The sequence below is a fragment of the Oncorhynchus gorbuscha genome, linkage group LG02 (genome assembly GCF_021184085.1).
Source record: "Oncorhynchus gorbuscha isolate QuinsamMale2020 ecotype Even-year linkage group LG02, OgorEven_v1.0, whole genome shotgun sequence".
Taxonomy (NCBI): Eukaryota; Metazoa; Chordata; class Actinopteri; order Salmoniformes; family Salmonidae; genus Oncorhynchus; species Oncorhynchus gorbuscha.
This window is the reverse complement of record NC_060174.1, coordinates 73,088,837-73,110,576: the sequence shown is the minus strand read 5'-3', so window position 1 is coordinate 73,110,576 and position 21,740 is coordinate 73,088,837. Positions and strand designations below refer to the sequence as shown.

At 44.1% G+C, this 21,740-nt stretch overlaps 1 protein-coding gene across 2 annotated transcripts in view; it reads left to right on the top strand.

The window, feature by feature from the left end:
- LOC124008991 (connector enhancer of kinase suppressor of ras 2-like) overlaps window positions 1–21,538 on the top strand; it is a 60,770-nt gene extending 39,232 nt beyond the window's left edge. The window contains exons 9-24 of one of the 2 annotated variants that reach the window (XM_046320570.1): window positions 202–348; window positions 9,173–9,306; window positions 9,406–9,620; window positions 11,679–11,765; window positions 12,722–12,969; window positions 13,382–13,416; window positions 14,921–14,969; window positions 15,072–15,120; window positions 15,302–15,474; window positions 15,752–15,825; window positions 16,635–16,706; window positions 17,511–17,581; window positions 17,787–17,887; window positions 18,031–18,580; window positions 18,785–18,996; window positions 19,207–21,538. In XM_046320570.1, coding sequence (XP_046176526.1) covers window positions 202–348; window positions 9,173–9,306; window positions 9,406–9,620; window positions 11,679–11,765; window positions 12,722–12,969; window positions 13,382–13,416; window positions 14,921–14,969; window positions 15,072–15,120; window positions 15,302–15,474; window positions 15,752–15,825; window positions 16,635–16,706; window positions 17,511–17,581; window positions 17,787–17,887; window positions 18,031–18,580; window positions 18,785–18,996; window positions 19,207–19,428 — 2,439 coding nt within the window. In that variant the 3' untranslated portion in view covers window positions 19,429–21,538. The remainder of the gene's footprint in view (window positions 1–201; window positions 349–9,172; window positions 9,307–9,405; window positions 9,621–11,678; window positions 11,766–12,721; window positions 12,970–13,381; window positions 13,417–14,920; window positions 14,970–15,071; window positions 15,121–15,301; window positions 15,475–15,751; window positions 15,826–16,634; window positions 16,707–17,510; window positions 17,582–17,786; window positions 17,888–18,030; window positions 18,581–18,784; window positions 18,997–19,206) is intronic. The other variant, XM_046320571.1, reaches the window with a different exon arrangement.
- The last annotated feature ends 202 nt before the right edge of the window (window positions 21,539–21,740 follow it).

Sequence of the window (21,740 nt, the reverse complement as noted above, 5' to 3'; positions counted from 1 at the left end):
GTAGTGTATTGGAAGGGTTTTGTAGTTGTTTTCACCATCATTACCTCCGGTGCTCCTCCTAGGCATAGTTGGTTGAAGAGATGTTCAGAACCACAGTAGCTACTGTAATTTACTAGCTCTATTGTCATGATTGGTTGAGTATTTCTTCAGCCTCACTGAGAGTGTTGAATTGTCTCTCTCCTCTGTGGCGTACCTGTGCAGGTGGGCTGGCAGCTGAAGAACCTGGTGAATGCCCTCAGAGAAGACCCCAATGGAGTCATCCTCACCCTGAAGAAGAGACCTCAGAACACTCTCACGTCTGCCCCTGCCCTGCTCAAGAATGTACGATGGAAACCCCTTGCACTCCAGGTAATTGTATTATGATGTTTGAATATTTGTTTAGGATTCCTTCTGGTAGATATGAATATCAATTATTTCACCAATTCATCTGGTTGCTGTTTAATTTTAGCGATAAGGAACAAAGCGCTCATTATTGATAATGACCAACTGGCCTAGAAGCTCCTTATGAGTGCCGCAATGTTAATAAATTAGATTATGATACATGATGAATTAAAGGGTAATTGTCTGTGAGTAAGCACTTAACTTAGAACTCATACCTGGTCACTCTTTAATTGAGTTCTATTGGATTGTGTGGAGTGTAATGATTTATATATACACTACATGACTGACAGGGGGGTGGTATTTTGAAACCCATGCCTCAATTTTGGTACATGTAATTGTGTACTTTAAACATTTAATTGAAATACTGTAGAATTCCATTCATTCCTATGCTTCTTCTGTGGAAAGCCAATGTGGCAGACCGGTGGCTTCAAAGTCTCTCATCAGCCAATACAAAGCATCAGCAATCCAGGGTTTATATACATTATTGGTGGCGCGCCAGTGAAAGAGATGGTGAATCCATTGTGCTGCTCAGTGTGGTTGTAGTACAGACAGTACAGTATGGGGACTGGCTGGGGGAAACAGGGGCTGCCTGAGGAGGAGGAACAAAGACAGAACGCTAGCTGGGGAAGATGACGGTAGAGGGGGTTGGGGGTTTACTTCATAACTGCCTGGATGGTTTTTCTTCGGGAGCCCTGTACTGCGTGAGAGCTATTTTTAGGTCTGCACTAGGCTTACTCATTTTCATGCTGCATGGGTTGCCTTGATGATGCCCAGGACCGTTTCTGTGGTTACATGTCTTTGGCATCTGCAGTGAAATCAGTTAATGTGTTCAGATAATCAGCACATCATTATCATATCTCAAAATGTGAAGCCAGAATGGTTGCTCCTGTATGGAACTGTGATGATGTTGTGCATATGCACTGCAGTCATGTCAGGGAAATAATGATGTATGGATTATTTGGCACAGTGGCATGTATTTCAGTCTGAAAGGAACAGGATTCTGCTTGAGCTATGCTTCATTATTGTGGCTGAATAAAAAATAATAATAGAGTATTGGATTGCCTTCCAGGGAGGTTATTGTTGGCACTTACAGGTTAAACAAACAAATACACACAAAGGTTACCAATCAGTCACGAACAGTAGAATTCACCCAGTGTTTGGTTAATGAAGCACCTCAGAGTTAAATGACAGCATGCCGGATGACTGTAGGAGCCGTTGACATATGGTATGAACACTGTTAGAGTGACTTTGTCTCCCAGGACTGTTTATGATGGATGTGTCAGTCAAAAAGAGTCAGACTACCGGAGCTCAACACGACTTGGAGAAAGGGTAGCCTGTTCTATTATTAAATGAACTCTTTACCAAATAGATGATGACAGAGGAGCCTATGGACAATCCAGGTAGTAGAGGACAAAGACAATGTGAGATGAATTTGAAATGAATCTTCAGTGAACCACCATCAAGCACTCAGTGTTTCCAATTGTGGATAAGAGTCAATGAAGAGTGAACCTAGCCATCTGTTCATCCAGTGTCATACAGTAGTACTCTCAGTCAGCTGCCCTGGACAGACTGATAGGACACAGACAGAACCAAGGACAGAGGTTAATGCCGAGGTTAATGTGGCTGCTCATAGCGGGATCACTTCCAGCTGTAATAATTATTTTGTGCAGGGTTGTCTTTTTATAATAATACAGTGCAGTTGGAAAGTATTCAGACTCCATTTTCCACATTTTCTTACATTACAGCCTTATTCTAAAATTCTCAATCTACACACAATGCCCCATAATATAACATTTTGCACATTAAAATACAAATTTGAAATAACATATTTAGACAAGTATTCAGACCCTTTACTCAGCGATTACAGCCTTAAGCCTTCAAGGATCTCTCTGTACTTTGTTCCATTCATCTTTCCCTCGATCCTGACTAATCTCCCATTCCCTGCCACTGAAAAACATCCCCACAGCATGACACTGCCACCACCATGCTTCACCTTAGGGATCGTCCCAGGTTTCCTCCAGACGTGACACTTGGCATAGGGAATCTTGTTTCTCATGGTCTGAGTCATTTAGGTGCTCCAAGCGGGCTGTCATGTGCCTTTTACTGAGAAGTGGCTTCCGTCTGGCAATTCTACCATAAAAGCCTGATTGGTGGTATGCTGCAGAGATGGTTGTCCTTCTGGAAGGTTCTCCCATCTCCACAGAGGAACCAATAGCATCAGGTTATTGGTCACCTCCTCCTCTAATTGTTCAGTTTGGCCGGGTGGCCAGCTCTAGGAAGACTCCAAACTTCTTCCATTTAAGAATGATGGAGGCCACTGTGTTCATTGGGACCTTAAATGCTGCAGACACTTTTTAGACTCTTCCGTAGATCTGTTCCTTGACACAATCAGAGCACTATGTTTCAGAGCACTATGGACAATTCCTTCGACCTCATGGCTTGGTTTTTGCTCTGACATGCACTGTCACCTGTGGGACCTTTTATAGACAGGTGTGAGCCTTTCCAAATCAGATCCAATCAATTGAATTTACCACACGTGGACTCCAATCAAGTTGTAGACACATCAAGGATGATCAATGGAAACAGGATGCATCTGATCTCAATTTTCGAGTCTCATAGCAAAGGGTCTGAATAGTTATGTAAATAAGGTGTTTCTGTTTTTTATTTTTAATATATTTGCAAAAGAATCTAAATCAGTTTTCACTTTGTCATTATGTGGTATTTTGTGTAGATTGATGAAGGAAAAAAATGAATTAAAATCCATTTTGGAATAAGGCTGTAACAGGCTGTAACAGGTCTGAATACTGCACTGTAAATGCCATTAGCAGACGCTTTTATCCAAAGCGACTTACAATAATGCGTGCATACATTTTACATATGGCAGGTCCCGGGAATCAAACCCACTATCCTGGCCCCATGCTTTACCAACTGAGCTACAGAAGACCAGAAGATCTGGTTTTGTTTCCTAACCTATTCATAACCCACTGCTTCATATTTTCGAAACATTATTTTTCCTGTTTTGGTCTGAGACACATAAAAAAATCTAACAGTTGGGGTATTTTCTTTTGACAGCACTGAGCCAACACATTTACACCATCATTTTAACTTTTCTTGTAGTGATGTATTAATAATGAAGAAGTACATAAAATGAATTTCTATTTTGAGTGGTATTTATTATTAATTACACAAGTCCAAGAGAAGGAGTGAGCTCTAGATGTTCCGAAGCCTCCATGGTCATACAAACTTATCAGGAAGGAATATGGCTCTGATTTCTTTGATAGGAGTTCAAGGAAAATGACAGAGCAATGATAATTTATTGTAGAAGTGGATTCGAAAGAGTAAAAGGAAAATATATGAACATTTAGTTTTTTGCTTTACGTTGTAATGTGATTTTCACAGGACCTTTACCAGTCAGATGTTATTGGGCACGGGGTTGAGTCATCACAGTAGGTTAGATTTCCTAGTGTATCTCCTGGCAAGAGATGGCTCATCCTCACCACACTTGACACATCTTGAAGAAATGTCCTCTGGTCTGATGAAACAAAAATAGAACTGTTTGGCCATAATGACCATCATTATGTTTGGAGGAAAAAGGGGGAGGCTTGCAAGCCGAAAAGCACCATTCCAACAGTGAAGCACGGGGGTGGCAGCATCATGTTGTGGTGGTGCTTTGCTCCAGGAGGGACTGGTGCACTTCACAAAATAGATGGCATCATTAGGGAGGAAAATTATGTGGATATATTGAAGCAACAGCTCAAGACATCATTCAGGAAGTTAAAGCTTAGTCGCAAATGGGTCTTCCAAATGGACATTGACCCCAAGCATACTTCCAAAATTGTGGCAAAATGGCTCAAGGACAACAAAGTCAAGGTATTGGAGCGGCCATCACAAAGCCCTGACCTCAATCCTATAGAACATTTGCGGGCAGAACTGAAAAGGTGTGTGGCAGCAAGGAGGCATACAAACCTGACTCAATTACACCAGCTCTGTCAGGAGGAATGGGCCAAAATTCAGCCAACTTATTGTGGGAAGCTTGTGGAAGGCTACCCAAAACGTTTGACCCAAGTTAAACAATTTAAAGGCAATGCTACCAAACACTAATTGAGTGTATGTAAACTTCTGATCCGCTGGGAATGCGATGAAATAAATAAATGCTGAAATAGATAATTCTCTCTACTATTATTCTGACATTTCACATTCTAAAAATAAAGTGATGATCCTAACTGACCTAATACAGGGATTTTTTACTAGGATTACATGTCAGGAATTGTGAAAAACTGAGTTGAAATGTATTTGGCTAAGGTGTATGTAAACTTAAACTTCCGACAACTGTATATAGTCATGATCCCAGAATCCCTTGTTGTTAGGGGTCCTGTTGTTATCCCCTCTATTAGATGCCAAAAACCTCTCATTTACTGAACTTTTCGCCACATTTGTTGATAAAGAAATCTGAAAATACTCTGGATGCATTGAGTAACATGATAAGAATATTCCTGGAAAATGTGGGGTAGGTGCAACATAAAACAAAACAATTCAAAGAAGAATCTTCACCTATAAGATGCTTTTGGATCTCTCCTAGCTGTGCCACTGAGGAACTAGAGCAAGCACACTTGTAGTTTGTTGGGTTGGAACACAGCCCTGCATTCCTGATATCACACAATTACTGCTGTTTACCTAATCCAAAAACATTCCATTATAAATCGCAATGTTGGTCAGGTAGGCATCATTTGAAAGCTTGTTCTATTGCCAACATGACTAGCTACATTTTAAAATACCATATTACGGTGTTAGGTTTTCAAAATACAATTCAGAGAAACAGATGGTAATTTGTGTCCGCGTAGTTAAGGAGTCATGAGTGCATTCAGGTGCGTGTGACGACACAATAGACCAACAGGCTCATTCTGGTCAGGGTATGACGCCATGTCGTATGGTAACTGTACATGAAACATGATGATCATAAACATTGACATTGTATATGACATGAGTTTTATATTATGGAAATGTGAAGTACACATTTGGACTGACAGGTGTTTGGCTTGCTTGTATGACATCAAAGCGGTATTTATTATAATCCTCAACGTCTCATCTTTCAAAATACGTAGAGTCACCTTAATTTACAGCATTTCCTTCACTCAGACAACAAAAAATTAGCAAAAGTTGCCCAATTAGCAGGAGGGGTAAGTCGCGTTGCGAGGTATTCAAGTTTATAATGACTGTCAGTCAAAACCCACACAACACTGTGAAGCGCAAAGCCAACGCTCTGACGTCATGAATAGCATGTTACTGTACAAAGTCTTGGTTTTATGCATGTCAACATCAGAAGCCTCCTCCCTAAGTTTGTTTTACTCACTGCTTTAGCACACTCTGCTAACCCTGATGTCCTTGCCGTGTCTGAATCCTGGCTCAGGAAGGCCACAAAAAATTCAGAGATTTCCATACCCAACTATAACATCTTCCGTCAAGATAGAACTGCCAAAGGGGGCGGAGTCGCAGTCTACTGCAGAGATAGCCTGCAAAGTAATGTCATACTTTCCAGGTCCATACCCAAACAGTTTGAACTACTAATTTTGAAAATGACTCTCTCCAGAAACAAGTCTCTCACTGTTGCCGCCTGCTACTGACCCCCCTCAGCTCCCAGCTGTGCCCTGGACACCATTTGTGAATTGATCGCCCCCATCTAGCTTCAGAGTTCGTTCTGGTGACCTAAACTGGGATATGCTTAACACCCCGGCAGTCCTACAATCTAAGCTAGATGCCCTCAATCTCACTCAAATCATCAAGGAACCCACCAGGTACAACCCTAACTCTGTAAACAAGGGCACCCTCATAGACGTCATCCTGACCAACTGGCCCTCCAAATATACCTCTGCTGTCTTCAACCAGGATCTCAGCGATCACTGCCTCATCGCCTGTATCCGCCACGGAGCCGCAGTCAAACGACCACCCCTCATCACTGTCAAACGCTCCCTAAAACACTTCTGTGAGCAGGCCTTTCTAATCGACCTGGCCCGGGTATCCTGGAAGGACATTGACCTCATCCCGTCAGTTGAGGATGCATGGTCATTCTTTAAAAGTAACTTCCTCACCATTTTAGATAAGCATGCTCCGTTCAAAAAATGCAGAACCAAGAACAGATACAGCCCTTGGTTCACTCCAGACCTGACTGCCCTCGACCAGCACAAAAACATCCTGTGGCGGACTGCAATAGCATCGAATAGCCCCCGTGATATGCAACTGTTCAGGGAAGTCAGGAACCAATACACGCAGTCAGTCAGGAAAGCTAAGGCCAGCTTCTTCAGGCAGAAGTTTGCATCCTGTAGCTCCAACTCCAAAAAGTTCTGGGACACTGTGAAGTCCATGGAGAACAAGAGCACCTCCTCCCAGCTGCCCACTGCACTGAGGCTAGGAAACACGGTCTCCACCGATAAATCCATGATTATCGAAAACTTCAATAAGCACTTCTCAACGGCTGGCCATGCCTTCCGCCTGGCTACTCCAACCTCGGCCAACAGCTCCGCCCCCCCCGTAGCTCCTCACCCAAGCCTCACCAGGTTCTCCTTTACCCAAATCCAGATAGCAGATGTTCTGAAAGAGCTGCAAAACCTGGACCTGTACAAATCAGCTGGGCTTGACAATCTGGACCCGCTATTTCTGAAACAATCTGCCGCCATTGTCGCAACCCCTATTACCAGCCTGTTCAACCTCTCTTTCATATCGTCTGAGATCCCCAAGGATTGGAAAGCTGCCGCAGTCATCCCCCTCTTCAAAGGGGGAGACACCCTGGACCCAAACTGTTACAGACCTATATCCATCCTGCCCTGCCTATCTAAGGTCTTCGAAAGCCAAGTCAACAAACAGGTCACTGACCATCTCGAATCCCACCGTACCTTCTCCGCTGTGCAATCTGGTTTCCGAGCCGGTCACGGGTGCACCTCAGCCACACTCAAGGTACTAAACGATATCATAACCGCCATCGATAAAAGACAGTACTGTGCAGCCGTCTTCATCGACCTTGCCAAGGCTTTCGACTCTGTCAATCACCATATTCTTATCGGCAGACTCAACAGCCTCGGTTTTTCGGATGACTGCCTTGCCTGGTTCACCAATTACTTTGCAGACAGAGTTCAGTCTGTCAAATCGGAGGGCATGCTGTCCGGTCCTCTGGCAGTCTCTATGGGGGTGCCACAGAGTTCAATTCTCGGGCCGACTCTTTTCTCTGTATATATCAATGATGTTGCTCTTGCTGCGGGCGATTCCCTGATCCACCTCTACGCAGATGACACCATTCTATATACTTTCGGCCCGTCATTGGACACTGTGCTATCTAACCTCCAAACGAGCTTCAATGCCATACAGCACTCCTTCCGTGGCCTCCAACTGCTCTTAAACGCGAGTAAAACCAAATGCATGCTTTTCAACCGATCGCTGCCTGCACCCGCATGCCCGACTAGCATCACCACCCTGGATGGTTCCGACCTTGAATATGTGGACATCTATAAGTACCTAGGTGTCTGGCTAGACTGCAAACTCTCCTTCCAGACTCACATCAAACATCTCCAATCGAAAATCAAATCAAGAGTCGGCTTTCTATTCCGCAACAAAGCCTCCTTCACTCACGCTGCCAAGCTTACCCTAGTAAAACTGACTATCCTACCGATCCTCGACTTCGGCGATGTCATCTACAAAATGGCTTCCAACACTCTACTCAGCAAACTGGATGCAGTCTATCACAGTGCCATCCGTTTTGTCACTAAAGCACCTTATACCACCCACCACTGCGACTTGTATGCTCTAGTCGGCTGGCCCTCACTACATATTCGTCGCCAGACCCACTGGCTCCAGGTCATCTACAAGTCCATGCTAGGTAAAGCTCCGCCTTATCTCAGTTCACTGGTCACGATGGCAACACCCATCCGTAGCACGCGCTCCAGCAGGTGTATCTCACTGATCATCCCTAAAGCCAACACATCATTTGGCCGCCTTTCGTTCCAGTACTCTGCTGCCTGTGACTGGAACGAATTGCAAAAATCGCTGAAGTTGGAGACTTTTATCTCCCTCACCAACTTCAAACATCAGCTATCCGAGGAGCTAACCGATCGCTGCAGCTGTACATAGTCTATAGGAAAATAGCCCACCCATTTTCACCTACCTCATTCCCATACTGTTTTTATACTGTTTTTATTTATTTATTTTTTTCTGCTCTTTTGCACACCAATATCTCTACCTGTACATGACCATCTGATCACTTATCACTCCAGTGTTAATCTGCAAAATTGTATTATTCGCCTACCTCCTCATGCCTTTTGCACACATTGTATATAGACTGCCCATTTTTTTTTCTACTGTGTTATTGACTTGTTAATTGTTTATTCCATGTGTAACTCTGTGTTGTCTGTTCACACTGCTATGCTTTATCCTGGCCAGGTCGCAGTTGCAAATGAGAACTTGTTCTCAACTAGCCTACCTGGTTAAATAAAGGTGAAATAAAAAATAAATAAATAAAAAATACATCCACTGTGTTCCAATTTAGATGTTTATCAGTGCCCAAATCTGCCATTTACAACCTGTGAATGGGTACATGTGTAGAGGGCTACGAGAACTGTCTGACCCGCACAAAAGCTCACAACATTGCACCCTAATCCTCTAGTAACTCAAACATGGAGAACTCTATTCTATAGGATCACGTCATAAAATGCTATGAATTAGAAATAATTGCATTTAGGAAATTGTTGAATACTTCTGCATCCTGCTCAGTCTTGCTGTCTACATGAGTCCACCCTTGTCCCTACAGCCCATCCCCACCAGTCCCAACAGTGAGTCCAACACCCCACCCAACAGTATGGGGACCATGGGGATGTCCTCTACACTGGACAGTGGCCATGACGTCTTCATCCTGTCCCCAGTCTCTGGCCTCTATGGACACAGGTGAGCCTACCAAACCCATACATACAGCTACTGTTGACTGTACAGTTTAGTCCGGTTGCGCCTGCCTGATCTTCTCCATACCCTACCTGTTAATCACAGAGACGAGATGGGCATCATGTCCTGCGATGACATCAGCAAGTACAGCATGGAGAAGATGGGTATGAAGGGCTCGGAGTCTCCCAGCTTCTACCTGGACCACGATGGGGGCAAGTACTTCACGTTGGTGGAGGAGGATTGTCTGGCCCTGGGGCAGGAGTACGAGACGAGGGGTCGCTCCACCGGGGTCAGGCGGAGGGACAGGACACCCACCCATGGTGAGTCACCCAGCCCAGATAGGTTGCACTCCCAACCAACCAGGTTGCACTCCCAACCTCTTCTCTCTGGGCAGTAGTGTAATGTTAAAAGAGCATTGAAGTGTGGAATTCCAGGCGAGGTGGGTAGCTCTCCTCTCCTGCCTTCGTTTAAGCTCATTCTCCTACAGTGTATCCAGCTGTAACTGGCACGTGGAGAACGTATAGCCCCATGGCAATTGCTATGCATTGTCGAGATGATTATTATACACCCCAGCGTATTCATGTTTCGCAGAAACCCCTCCCTCTCACAGCCCAGCACCACCCCCCATGCCCACAGTCAGACATCCCCTGTCATTGCCCCTTCATCATCATCATCAGCACTGCAGCAGTAGGATGGCCAGCATCAGGATGACATCACCTAAGATCAGCCTGACTATTCTACATGCCACCCCTGTCTGCACTTTACATGATGTGCTCGTTCACATTACTGCACGGGACAACTCTGGAATATTTAGTGAGTGACACACTGTCTGTAAACACTGGGATAAGGAAAGGAGGTCTTTGCCAGCCCTTGACAATGTACAGTATTCTATCTGTCCATCAGACAGAAATGGCTGTTGAGGCTCTGTTGAGGCTCAGTTTGCCGTGTATTGTACAGTGTGTAGTGGTGCAGAGATAAATCCCTTTGGCTCTGCCAGACAGAGTGTTTTTCATGTTAACAGTCTGCCAGGGAAGTGACAGTGGATTCCTTCCAAGCCCATAATGGCTCCAAGCAGGGTACGATCTGCTCATCCCAGTCTGTGGAGGCACCATGTGTCATGATAAGGCCCATCACAGTCTCTCTCATGCTCACACATTCACACACGTGCAGCAGGTCTACCGTTTCCCCTTCACTCTAAAGTTCACTTCTTTTCAACTGGATTCCCATGCTATAACCTACTACTCTTATACCCCTTACTTTCCCTGCACTTTAACCACTGTCAGGCAGACGTCCACCCACCCACGCACAGCCACTCCACTCTCACCCTCTCCTCTCCCTCTCAGTGAGACAGCCCCCACTCTTCCCTCAGCTCCTAACTCTCCCTCCGCTCTTCCCTCAGCTCCTAACTCTCCCTCCGCTCTTCCCTCAGCTCCTAACTCTCCCTCCGATCTTCCCTCAGCTCCTAACTCTGCCTTCACTCTTCCCTCAGCTCCTAACTCTCCCTCCGCTCTTCCCTCAGCTCCTAACTCTCCCTCCGCTCTTCCCTCAGCTCCTAACTCTCCCTCCACTCACACCTCAGCTCCTAACTCTCCCTCCACTCACACCTCAGCTCCTAACTCTCCCTCCACTCTTCCCTCAGCTCCTAACTCTGCCTCCACTCTTCCCTCAGCTCCTAACTCTGCCTCCACTCTTCCCTCAGCTCCTAACTCTGCCTCCACTCTTCCCTCAGCTCCTAACTCTCTTCCCTCAGCTCCTAACTCTGCCTCCACTCTTCCCTCAGCTCCTAACTCTGCCTCCACTCTTCCCTCAGCTCCTAACTCTCCCTCCACTCTTCCCTCAGCTCCTAACTCTCCCTCCGATCTTCCCTCAGCTCCTAACTCTCCCTCCACTCTTCCCTCAGCTCCTAACTCTCCCTCCACTCTTCCCTCAGCTCCTAACTCTACCTCCACTCTTCCCTCAGCTCCTAACTCTGCCTCCACTCTTCCCTCAGCTCCCAACTCTGCCTCCACTCTTCCCTCAGCTCCCAACTCTGCCTCCACTCTTCCCTCAGCTCCCAACTCTGCCTCCACTCTTCCCTCAGCTCCTAACTCTGCCTCCACTCTTCCCTCAGCTCCCAACTCTGCCTCCACTCTTCCCTCAGCTCCCAACTCTGCCTCCACTCTTCCCTCAGCTCCCAACTCTGCCTCCACTCTTCCCTCAGCTCCCAACTCTGCCTCCACTCTTCCCTCAGCTCCTAACTCTGCCTCCACTCTTCCCTCAGCTCCCAACTCTGCCTCCACTCTTCCCTCAGCTCCTAACTCTGCCTCCACTCTTCCCTCAGCTCCCAACTCTCCCTCCACTCACACCTCAGCTGACATGCTACTTGGACTTCTTTCCAGGTGACCTCAGGCCAGTTTCCATGCCAACGGATTACAACTGGATGGCAGAGACAAAGGAGCCAAATATGTACAAGAGAGGTAGCAGAGGTGGGTCCTTAAGTTCAGGTAGTCTCCTCAGTACCCCCCTTAAATACCTTGACTCGGAGAAGGAAGTAGCTTTTGTTTCACTGCTTCTGCAAAGTACAGACTCCTAATGAGGACCAATCACAGTCCCCACTGTCAACAACATGACTAATCATCTGCTTCTTTGGCAACCTTTTATTCATTTAACTGGAACTGCCACAAGTACTGGCAAAGAGCACAATGGCTTCTTTAGACTTTACATATAACCAGGGAATGTTGACAGAAACATGAATGCACATTTAGAACTATTTTTAAACTGTACTGTATAAAGATGAAGCTATCACAAGAAGCTCAGCCATTTTTTTTACAAAATGAGATTCAATCTATTATATATAGACAACATGTTCATGTCAGGCATGAATTGAGTTGAAAACCTAATATTTGTTTTGCACATGGCTGATTTCAGTGGTGTTTAGCTTTGTGAGACTATGTATAGCAGATATGTTGAGTGAGCTGTAGTGAGAGCATCTCACTCCCACGACTTTTGTTATAAATAGCGAGTGCCGATATAAAGAACATATCTGCCTCCCTCTGCTCTGAAACCACAAACTGTTGGAGGCCTGCCCTCACTGATGGAAGGTAACGTGACAGAGGTTGGTTTCTGTGGAGACATGCAAGTCTGTGAGGTTAATGAAGCTCTATCGACTAAAGCTATGGAAACAACATTAAACATTACCTCAGGGGCTGCTCACACTTTGACTCAACATCAGACCGCAAGTATCGAACCAGAAATCTTCTGAATGTTTATATTCCTTTCAAATGATGCTTCCTTATACCTTTGGTAAGAGTTTGCTTTGCCATCAAGCATTTGAATGTGATAGGCACTCTAGGACTCCTAATGAACAAATAACAACCTCTCTGGGTTTCCAAATGACACAAACTTTGCACTCCTCTTTCCCTCCTTCCCTGACCTCTGCTAGACTCAGACAACTCCCTGCTACGTTACCTGAGTGACGACAAGATCCTGGTGATCCAGGAGGAGCCAGATGTTTCCAGGGAATGCAAGCGGGACACTGGGCGGCGTTCCCGCAAGAAGAGCCACAACCCCAGCAGCCCCAGCTATCCCATCAGCCCATCCATGCTGGCCCCGCCCATCAGACTGGACTCAGGACCCCCAGAGGGCCTGTCCTTCTCACTGCCTGAGAGCAACACTGTGCCAATGTACCACGTGAGTCATCACAGCTACTATTTTTATTTGTCAACCTGCATCAAGAATGACATTATGGCTTTTAACGCAGTCAGACATAGTGGCATAATGGTTTGGCAATGCGGATTCAACATATTTGTGTCACAGAGCAGTGATATTTTTGTGGTTAAAGCCTTTTTGAGGTCACAATATTAGATAAGTGAGTCAGAAGTTTGCCACACTGCCATCCATACCAGCTCTACTTCCACAACCCCAGACACCCCATGGTTCCTGCCCCCGATCTTCTGATCTGCCTGCCTGGTCACAACTGGAAACACGGTCCACCCTCTGAGATGACAGTGTGCTATGATCTCTCTCTCATACATCTCTCTCTCTCTCTCTCTCTCTCTCTCTCGCTCTCTGATGCGCTAATCTGCTCTTTACCTTTCTGCAGAGAGCTGGAGACACACTGAGAGCTGACACTGACAGGTGAGTGAGCAGTTCTTCTCCATGGGGTCAAGGGGACAATCTAGGCATGATTTTGTGAGGAACGTTGATTTATTTGATGATTTAAAAAAAATGATGTGTGGGACTTGGTTTTTGCCTAAACTATGGAGGCTAGTTGTGTACCTTCCAAATTGGTTTGTATCATACTGCTATCAGTAAATTGAAAGCTTTTTTTAATAAACTATCAACATTTTACTGATATATACAGTACTTTATATTGTGCATGTTTTGATATTGGATTTACAGTATATTCGTTACTCACGTCTAAAAATAATTTTTAATTCAACCAATGACTCTTTTGAGTAAAGTAAATTGCCGTCATCCTGCATACCACCATATGAATAATCCTAGTTGAGATTATTTTTTGTCTTCAGTGTGTTGTAACAATTGATTAACTTAATTGAATTGGCCTCAAGGGAATGACATTTAAACATACATCATGAGGGTTGCCAAGCAGGCAATAATTCCCCTTTGCCCTTCACTGACCTAAATCATATTTTCTGGTTCTATTTAAGAAACACTGTGCTTTGTTCCAATTGATGCTACAATCCAACCCAATTCAACATCTTGCCCACAGTCAGTGTTCAGTGGATGCTCCAACCATGTAGTTATAAAATAGTACAGTAGGTCTGGCAGTAGAGAAGTCCTCTCAGCCATTTTTACAGTGATGAGTGCTGATTAAGGTGTTCATAAATGGCCAACATGCGCAGCACATCCCCTCAGCGGTTTCCGTTGTGCTGTGCTGAGCTCTACTGAGACACAGAGACTGGCTGAATTGGATTTCCTGCCACCTGCTCTGTGGTTTAGCTCACTTCTTTCACTTGCTGGAAACAATACAGTACTTGTCCAAATGTATCAGGCTTTCGTTTAGATCATTCTCTTTGGTAGAATGGATGCACTGGCGCTCAGTTTGTACACCGTGTATATGGGTAAGGTGTCACTGTGATGGTCAGATACCTGCTATGTGTTTGACATCCAGTCCACTGCATGTTACACACCCAAAAGAGATGTTTCTGCACCTAATACACTATGATTGACAGTAGGAAAGCTGGATCTGAGTGTATTACAAAAGTAAGTAGTGAGACCTATATTGAGAATGCCATGTGATGTCCATTTCTTCAGTCAGTGTCCATGTTTCGGTCCCACGGTACCACCTGTCAGTAGAGCCATTTCCAGATGGGCATTCAGGCCAGCCCTGGGAATGATACAGATACTAAGTTCTTTGGGATGAATTCTAGCATGAGATAGACTCAAACAAATCAATGTTTAATGTACTCCATGTAACTTATGCATTAATGTCAATGGAATATACATTAATATTTTACTCACATACAGTAGATATCAAGTTACGATTCTGCTTTTTATGATGTATAATATCCATGTAAGGATTAGTTTGATACCAGTACACGATGATCTCATCCCCAGATAAAGAGGATTAGCATCCATTTTATTGTAGGTTTACAAACCTGATCTCCCCTCTCCTCAGGTATGCTAGTTTTGGCATCGAAAGACAAGGAGGCTCATCCATGAGGAAGGTAAAGTCAACAATTTAAATACTACTGTTACTCCCCTGTTATGAGTCCTGTACTTTAGACACCTGTTCTAATCAAACCCTCTCCTCTTCCCTCCCATTGCAGTCATTTCACTATGCGTCTTTAAGGACTAAGACCAAAAAGAGAACCAAAGGTGAGACGTGGGATAAGTCCATTCACTGTGAGGATTCTTTTGGTGATCCTTTGTCAATCATTTTACATTAGGATTTGTGATGGGTTTGAAATGATGCTAGTATTGAGGTTATCATCCCGGGAATGTTTAGTGTGTCCATGTGTCTATGAGAATTCTCTGTGATATCCTGCTCTCCACCCAGGTTCTCTGACTAGCGCTAGCCGCAGGCGTATCTCCTGTAAGGACCTGGGCCATGGGGACTGTGAGGGCTGGCTGTGGAAGAAGAAGGATGCCAAGGGCTACTTCACCCAGAAGTGGAAGAAGTACTGGTTCATCCTCAAGGACTCCTCGCTCTACTGGTACACCAACCAGAATGTAAGCTGCTCTCTGACAAGTACATTACAGCTGTCAAACAATACTTTATTTTCTCTTATCTGCCACAACAGGCTTGCTGTTTACCAACACTATCTGCAGAGTTGTCTTGCTAACTCACACAAACATAGCCATATTCCAGACACTGAACCATTTATGTTAAAGTGTCATGTAGTGTACAGTACATACAAGTATGTCTGATATCCTTAATGAGGTGTGTCATCTCTACAGACATACTGCAATGTATTGCTTCTCATTTCCCTTACCTCTCCCTTCCTAGGACGAGAAGGCTGAAGGTTTCATCAGCCTACCTGAGTTCCGAATAGATCGAGCAATTGAATGCAGAAGGAAACAGTGAGTGTTTTTGTGATGAATGTATTTTTGTCTCTGAATCTGTTAGTGAACCTGGGGATTTAAAAGAAAAGTCTAAATGAAACACAAAAACAGATGATGCCGTTGCGTGGCATAAATATTTGATTTGAATAACGAGGGCTTTAAATAGCCGTGGCACAAAGTGGCAGAAGTAAACGATAGGTGTCTATTTCCACCTGAGAAGGGTCACACAGTGTTTCTTGGTAGTCTTAAACAAATCCACTTTGAAACAAAAGTCAACACCTCACACACATGGTTATGGGCTTTAAAAAAGAAGACACCTGTACCATGTTGAAGTCTATTACAATTTGAGTTTGCATCCCAATATTAAACCGTTTGACATAGAAACACCAGATTCTCTGTGTTTAAAAATAGTGTATTAATTATGAAAATATTTTAAAAATTCCACCGATGGCCACTTTTAAAAATTTAATTAGGCAAGTCCGTTAAGAACAAATTCTTATTTACAATGATGGCCTACCCCGGCCAAACGCGGACGACGTTGGGCCTATGGGACTCCCAATCACGGCCGGATGTGATGCAGCCTGGATTTGAACCAGGGACTGCAGTGATGCCTCTTGCACCGAGATGCAGTGCCGGGAGCCCCTAGGTCATTTGACTGCAGGAAAGGGCTACAGGAACAGTGTACAGTACATCTACCTGGCCATTGTACCACATGGTCTGGATCTCAGGCTAACAGAATGAAGTAATGCAAAATGGAGATGTTTGAGAATCAGATGATCTACAAGACTGTGCAGACTAATTAAATGTTGTTTTTGCTCCTGCTGCAGTGCCTTCAAAGCCTGCCATCCCAAAATCAAGAGTTTCTTTTTCGCCACAGATTGTTTGGAGGAGATGAACAGGTAACACTATTTTCTTAACATTACTACCTGTACTTTGATGGTAGGGATAGTTAGTGTGTTTATTTCATATAATGCTCTCTTGATTGTAACAGCATGTACTTTAGCTTACATATTATCTAAAAAAAATCTCAGTTTCAGAGAATTCATAGCTGGAGCTGTGACATAGTTCTTCTTTCGTTCTCAAACATGAGGAATAAGAAAATATAATTTAGGTTGGTAGTGTTGTTCTACTGAGACTTTATTTTTGTGTTTTTTTTTCTCCCGAGATAGTGTAAGATGATAAAGAGCAGTAAGTCTCTTGTTTCAAAGAGCCCTCTGGGTCAGCAGCTACTGCTTTGTTTATCAGAAACAGTTTCATCTTTCCCTTGGGTTGTGACTGATTGACTTGTTATTATCTCTGGCTCTTTTCTGTGTAATTATGTGGCAGTGTTGATCACAAATGCCCTTTATTGATTGAGTAGCATTAGCTAAATAAAGGATTTGAGAGGATTCAGAAAGACTGCATATCATAACATCGATATACTTTCTTGTCTGCATTGGTTATTACTGCATTGTCGGAACTAGAAGCACAAGCATTTCGCTACACTCGCATTAACATCTGCTATACATGTGTATGTGACAAATAAAATTGGATTTGGATTTGATTTGGATTTTTGTCTTCAATGCAAACTGTTAATAATTAATATTCTTAAGAAATATAGACCACATAACACATCAAACCTCCTACCACACCCAGTATGGTATCAGTTAGTCAGTTAACCATCTCATGTTGTGTGTCTGCACCCTGTCCTGTTACCCATGTAGATGGATGAACCGGCTGGGGCTGGCGGCGATTGGCTACACACCTGACGATAAGGTTCCACGGCCCGATGAAGGTAGGACAATCTGACTACATATTTAGTGACATCAAACAACATTGTTGTGATGTGTAAATCAAATGATTTAAGGACATTGAAGTGAAATGTTAGGTAATTGTATTAGATCAATGCCTATTGTACTGTAGTGCAAGACATACAGTATTGGTATGGATGAGGTCACCCAAGCTGTTTAGTTTATTGATGTTTAACTTTGACGTTTCAGATTATTGGAGTGAGAGTGACCAGGATGAGATGGATGGTTCTATGACTCTGAAACAAGAGGGCATGTCATCTCGCTGTGACACCTACCACCGCACCCCATCTGTGAGTGCAAGCCACTGGTTCACACTCTGGAACACACACTCACATGTACACATTCACTGTGCACGCACGCACACACACACACACACATACATAGTGGTTCTATCAATATCATTAAATACCTCTGTCCACTGGCCCCCTTCCAGGTGAACTCCTCCAGTCCGTTCCCTGAGCGCCACTTCTCCAGTGAGTCCACGTACTCCCACTCCTCAGCTGAGGACTCCCGTCCGGACGTCCCTGGGAGCACCCAGTCCTCCGGCTGCCGCCCCACCCTCCGCCCCACCCTCCGTGACACCCAACGCCGCTCCTGGCAGGACCTGATTGAGACGCCTCTCACCAGCTCGGGCCTCCACTTTCTGCAGACCGTGCCGGGGGAGGGTGACAGGGGTGACGGGGGCTACGGCAGCGGCCACATGGGAATGGGTCAGCTGCTTATGTCCCCTGAGCGCCGACGCCAGGCCACACTGCCCACACAGAGGCGTCGACAACCTGACAGAGATGGGCCCTTCCCATTGGTGGACATAGAGGAGCGCGAGCAGCGCCTTCACTGTGCCCACAAGCAGCGCAGCCAGAGCCTGCCCCGGAACAGGGACGTGCAGGGCACCAAGGGAAGCCTGCGCTCAGCAGGACCCTCAGAGGAGAGGAGTGAGGATGACGAGGTGCCATTCAGAAAGCACAACTCCAAGAAACACCAAGGTAAGGATGCACTCTAGCACTTCCTGCTCTCGCCAGGCTTCTCTTTAGGACTCCTCAGACTTCAAGTTACACATATACCTTGTTATGCCTTGATTATATATTTATTTGATGACAAGGTACATTGTAAAGCTTTTATCCAAGTTAAAATGGTTGAATTAGGTTTAGCACAGAGCTTTGAAATCCTGTCCTACTTTCTCCCCTCAGATTCTCAGTCTAAAGAGCGAGGTCATGATCATGAGGGAGTGGATGGCTTCCAGGAGCTGTATCGCTCCATAGAGCGGGCCAGCCTGTCTGCCCTGGGGGAGCAGAGGCCCTCCACTAAACAGGATTTCAGACGCTCCTTTGTCAAGCGCTGCAACGACCCTGTCATCAACGACAAGCTGCACCGCATTCGTGCCCTGCGCAGCACACTCAAGGTACGGAGAGGGCGGGACACAGCCACAGGGCAGGCTGTGGCCCAGTCATAGGGCAGGTATGAGTCATAGGGCAGGGTGGAGTCTTATGGAGGTACAGAGGGTGGTACAGGTCCAGTAGGTGGCTGTCTATGGTGATGAGAGTGAGGTGGCATATCAGTGGGGTCATTGGGGTAGTATGTAAGCCAAACACTAACTGATGTTTTCCCACAGGCCAAAGAGGGTGATCTGGCCATTATCTGCCAAGTACTGGACGACTCCGGTCTAAACTCCCAGAAGTTCCAACAGTGGAAGCAGCAGCACCATGAGCTGTTTGTGGACATCTGTGAGTTCAGCTCCGTCCCGACAGAGCCCCACCCCGAGGGATCCGACCTCTCACCCCTGTCCCCACCACTGATGATGCACACCCACTCCTTCATCGAAACTCACGTTTGAGACACGAGTACTCAGAGACAGAGTAACAAGGAGACACTGTGGAATCATGCCATTATCTCTTCCCCCGCAATCGTTTATGCAGCCAGGGTCTACCATCACCATTCCCTTCAAACTAACTGACAAACCAATCACTGTAATATGTGTACATACTGCACTGAGGTCAAACATAAGAGTAACTGTTGGTGTATATACTGTATATTGGATAAAATAAGGCCCCCACGGGGTGCCATTCTGCATGCCTGAAGAGAAACTATCATTCATTATCTTTAAAACAGAAAATGCAACAAATGATAGATTGAAAGAGAACTTAACAACAAAAAGTTGTAACTGTTTTTGGCTGATGCAAATGCATTTTTTTCTTCTATTGTATTTTTTCTTATTTCATTGCTTGCTTAAGAGGAATGGAGTTTAGTTTTTATTTCCTTTTTATTTCCCCTTTAATGCTGCTTTAAGAGAGAGCTATGTCGCGACTGGCTAATAGGCATCATTCTGATTACAACAATGCACCCCCTACTGGGGCACCATGGTACTGTGTGACCCTGAAATCCACGGAAAGAAAGACCCAATCTGTTTAAAAGTATGTACTGTATGTATGTATAAGTGTGGAGAGAAGATGGGTGTGTGAGGGAGAGAGAAAGAGATGGAGGTATTTGGCCTTTTAGTGTATGAGGCTCAGTAGGGTTTTATAATGCATTTCTGTTGTATGTACGGATGTTGCATGTTTAACATGTATGTATAATTATGTAGATTTTGTTTGAAATTTAAACAAAGTAGTTTAGCCAAACACAGCTCACCGGAATGAAACTTTTGCATTTATTGATATATCTTTGTAGCTATTATGATTTTGGCCATCATTATAGAATTTGTTGGTGAAATTGATTTTTGAAATCAAACATCTGCATGGTAGTAAACATGTACATGTGGCCATTGGGGTTGAGAAATGTGTTAAATGAAAAATATGATATTGTTTGCATAGCAGCACCCTCTATTTAAAACTGTGAACTATATACTTGTGAATGCAATCTTTAGATTCTGTGACCACAGAATCTTTTTACTTATATTTTTCTTAGAAAAATGATCTAAAATACAAAAAGCATTGAGTCTCCTGAATGACTGTTTGTGCTTCACTCCAGCTGTTAGAGGAATGACCTCCTGATCTTCAGGATTGATTCAGGTCCTGAGTTCTGCTCATGTATTCTGTTCCCTTTCTGTGTCTCTGTTGATTTTATATGTGAATGTACTGGTTTATTTTTAAAGGGATCCCGGAAATTGTCAACGTATATCTATCTGCTTAAGTTGTTTATTTCTACAGGTTGAGAAGTAGTGCCGTAGTACTTCAATGTGACTGCATTTTATCTGCGCAAAATACATGATCAACAACTCATAACACATTTTTAATGTTTGACACACTTGGTTGTTTCTTTTCTAGGCCTATTTACTTGACTTTCTTTTACTTGGTTTCTATTTTACTTCTATCAAATTTCAATGATAATGTTTTACTTTGCGCCGCTTAATACTTGTACCCTATTCCTGGCAGGATATTGACATTGCTTCAATTCACCTGCAATTATCATCCAGTGTTGTGTCCTGGTACTTAAAATGCTTTTTAGGTGTCAGTACATTTGTTATACAGTATAACTACACTGGCCCGGCTACATGTCATAATAGACATACTACTAACACTTCTAAAATGTCCGCAGTTGTTGCTCTAAATTCTCAAATTTTATGAAGAGCAGTACATGTATTGTAGAATGTATTTCATTTAACCAGAATGTAATTGTTCTCACAATGTTTTAAAACATTGTACATGAAATCTGTCCAATCTGTCCAGGGTTCCACTGTGTTATTTTGGAGGTGTGCACCTCATAGTACAACTGCGCAGGTGTGTAGCTAAGATGTAAGTTGCACTGCGACATTAAAAAAGGAACATATTGCTCTTTTTTGGAAGTATATTATTATCTGTTTATCTGTACATTAACTTATAAAAACATTGTTCTTGAGAAAGAGATACATTTATTCTTCCTATGAATCAAAAGTAGCTTTTGTTTCTCAGAAATATATATAGTACAAGGTTGTAAAAATCTAAGTTGTAAAACCAATAAACTGAATTACCGCACAAATTAATGCATTTCTGTGTATTTAATTCGATAATAAAACGTTACAAAATGAGGCTACCCTGAACTGAAGCAGTTATTCAACCCTTCAGGGACCCACATGTGCAGGATTTTTCGATGATAGGACAAGGAATGAAAACACTACTCTTTAAATAAAGAGGATAACTGATTATTAACGTTGCTTTTTGTATAGCATTG